General features: G+C 58.0%; 1 protein-coding gene across 1 annotated transcript in view; it reads left to right on the top strand.

The window, feature by feature from the left end:
• Positions 1-2372, top strand: part of TRIP13 (thyroid hormone receptor interactor 13) — a 21056-nt gene extending 18684 nt beyond the window's left edge. Inside the window, exons 9-11 of the mRNA XM_012556639.2 lie at positions 124-236; positions 1613-1682; positions 2105-2372. Of these exons, the coding sequence (XP_012412093.1) occupies positions 124-236; positions 1613-1682; positions 2105-2200 (279 nt within the window). The 3' untranslated portion in view covers positions 2201-2372. The remainder of the gene's footprint in view (positions 1-123; positions 237-1612; positions 1683-2104) is intronic.
• The last annotated feature ends 990 nt before the right edge of the window (positions 2373-3362 follow it).

Raw genomic sequence — 3362 nt, forward strand, 5'->3', positions numbered from 1 at the left:
AGACCCCTCTGTGGACGTTCCTGTAACCGTGCGTGTCTGTCCCGAGACCCCCCCGTGGGCATCCCCATAACCGTGGATGTCTGTCCTGAGAAACGTCCCCATAACCGTGTGTGTCTGCTCTAGTGTCAGATCATCTACCCTCGCCAGCAGCTGCTGACCCTGCGGGAGCTGGAGATGATCGGCTTCATCGAGAACAACGTGTCTAGGCTGAGCCTCCTGCTGAGCGAGATCTCAAGGTGACTGACCCCCTTTTGAGCCGTGAAACCCCGCCTGGGAGGCTTGGGGTTCAAGGACAGGCATGGCCCCCCACGGCCTGAGGATCTAGGGGAGGGCTGGAGGACAGAGGTCGATAACAGAAACGGCTTCTTAAACGGTGGTATCTAGAGATGAGCGAGGAGCAGTGTAGACCATGTAACTGTAAGTGACTGCAGGGCTTGTGTTGGTGCTTGGGTGTGGGGGGCGCTGAGAGAACAGCCTGCCTTAGAGAGTCTGTGGTGAGGGGGCTCCTAGGGGCCAGGCCAAGAGAGGGGGTGCCTTTCCTGATAGGGGAACAGAAGGGAAGGCGGGGAGTGAGCAGGCGTTGCAGGCTGCTAGGAGCCGGGTGGTCACAGAGGAGCTGGGAGGGCACAGCGGGTGTCTGGGAGTGTCTCACCAAGCAGAGGAGATGCAGTGATGTGTGGGTGGGGGCTGGGGGCCTCACCAAGCAGAGGAGACGCAGTGATGTGTGGGCGGGGGCTAGGGGTCTCACCAAGCAGAGGAGACGCAGTGATGTGTGGGCGGGGCCTGGGGGCCTCACCAAGCAGAGGAGACACAGTGACACGCGGGTGGGGGCCATGGGGGGCTGTGAACATGAGAGAGGGGGAGGGGCGGCATGTAAGACATCTGTGACTATCTGTTGGAGGCAGATGTGGGCTGAGGTGGGTGGCACGGGGGCAGTCCAGAGACTATACCCAGCCCGGTGATTCAGGGAGTCCGTCCGTTGGCTCATTCATTCCTTCACTCGTCCAGGTTCCTGCTGAGCAGGCCGTCTGTGTGCACTGACTGAGCTGTGCCAACAGCGCATCAGAGTCAGAGATGCTATAGAGCCTCAGGGAGGGGCTGTGGGGCTGGGGGCTGGCGTGGGGTTTCCTGAGCAGTGGACGCACGAGAGAAGCAGAGGGGTAGCTGGAGGGAAGGGGTGCAGGTGAGGCAGGGACTCAGGTCACCCACAGGCCAAGCACCCCCTTCTGCTGGGCTCCAGGGGCACAGGCCACTCCTGCTGGGTTTGCCCCACGTGGCACCCAGCCTCCCGGCAAGTTTGACACCCGGTCACTGGGCCCATCTGGGGACACTGCATCGGGTGCAATGGTGCCTGCATAGCTGCTCAGTGCGTCCTCTTCCAGGGGTTCTGTGGGGAGACAGTCAGCACCATCAGGCTGTCAGTGGATCTCGCCCTCTGTTACGTGGAAACTGCGTGTGGGGCCCAGGGGATGTGGACAGACGCCCTGTGAGCAAAGACTTTGCAGGCACTGCCAGACAGCTGCCACACTTGCTTCCACACTGACCAGATGCGTCCTGAGGTGTGCGGGCCGTCCACGTGGTCCACTCCCTGACTGCGGTTGTTTCCAAACAGGAAGAGCGAAGGGCTCAGTGGCCGGGTCCTGCGGAAGCTGCCTTTCCTGGCCCACGCGCTGTATGTGCAGGTGAGGCCTGCCCCTGCGTCGTCACCGCTGCTGGGACAGCGCCCTGTCACACCCTGCAGCCGGCTCCTGGTGGGGAGGGTCTGCAGGCCCCGGCACAGCGGCTGACCTTGGAGCCTTGGGGGGCCGAGTCCTCTGGGGGACGGTGGCTGGCTGCCTGTCTCTGACTGCACACACATACCCACATAAACACACGCCTGCACATTCCTCCACATGCATGCATGCACATGCTCCCACATGTGTGCACATACCTTCACTGCTTAGTTCACGTGTAGCTGACTCCTCCCTTGCTCTGTGTGCAGCCGGAGTGGCCCTCACTGACAGACCCCCCTTCACTAACCCGCCACCAACTCCCCTCACAGTGTGTGCGGGTCGGGGCAGCCCAGCCCAGGTCGGGCCATCTGTGATTTCTGTGTCCCTTCCAGGCCCCCACCGTCACGATAGAGGGATTCCTCCAGGCCCTGTCCCTGGCGGTAGACAGACAGTTTGAAGAGAGAAAGAAGCTTTCTGCTCACGTGTGATCCTCAGTGCTGGCTCCCTCCCCCAGCAGCGCTCCCACGGAAACACTGTGCCTGGGACCCCGGCCAGGACCTGCTCAGTGCCCTCCCACCCAGGCGGGACATCACGTTCCTCCAAGCACCCTCCACCCTGTGACCTCTCTCAGAGACGGCACCAACCCGGAGGCCACAACCCCGTGCTGCGAGGTCATCGTCACGCGGCTTCACGCGCGCTGAAGGACAGGTGGTCTGTTGTGCCTGGTGTGTTCAGATGTTTCCAATGTCTGTCATTCAGGTCGTGTGTCCCTTTATGAAGAACAGCCTCAACGTTATTCTCGCTGCGCCTGTTGGAGTAAAACAGTAACACACGTGGTTAAAGAAAAAAGAACAGACTGTGGAAGCAAAGACAAGCCACCCAGCCCTGACGAACCGTGGCACGTTTCCTCCCTGAGCTCACTTTAACTTCCCACGGATGCGGTGTGGAGACTAGTGAGAAGGAAAAGCCGCTCCAAGGGCGTAGAAACGGGGCGCGTGTTCTGTGAGGCGCCCCAGCCCTCCGCCGCCCTGTGTGTGCCACGCGGGTGTGCGCGTGTTCTGCCTTTTGTTCCGTGTTAGTCATGTTATTCACGTCTCAAGTGAAGTCAGGTGAACATAGCGTAAACTAGACCGCCAATAATTGGTGTGTTTTGCAGAGTATTGTATGTTGCTTTTATGTCATGCTAAAGTAAATTTATATTCGTGTTTTATACATAAAGTCCATTTCTAAAGGACGGGTAACCTTTTGTTATAGGACTTCTTAAGTATTAAAATGGTATTTTCCAGAATTTTTTCTTGTTCTGATTCTCTTGTGAAAACCCATTGTCGTCCAGTCGCTTCTGAGTTATATCAACTCTATAGGACAGAGTAGAACTACTCTATAGGATTTCCAAGGAGCGAATGGTGGATTCAAACTGCTGACCTTTTGGTTAGCCGAACACTTAATCACTATGCCACCAGGGCCTCTCAGATGTTTTGACTTTTATTACATTTACTCCCACCTGCACCTGTTTTCCTTCCTAGTGGCTGCTCTCGGGGCTGCACAGTGCTGTACCACCAGCTACTTGTGAGGTTGGATCAGTTACCGTTCAGGTCTCAGTCCTCTTGTCACAGAGGCGTGGGTGGCTGTTGTCCTGGGCAGCAGTGCATA

Source organism: Trichechus manatus, unplaced genomic scaffold, assembly GCF_000243295.1.
Source record: "Trichechus manatus latirostris isolate Lorelei unplaced genomic scaffold, TriManLat1.0 scaffold00072, whole genome shotgun sequence".
NCBI lineage: Eukaryota > Metazoa > Chordata > Mammalia > Sirenia > Trichechidae > Trichechus > Trichechus manatus.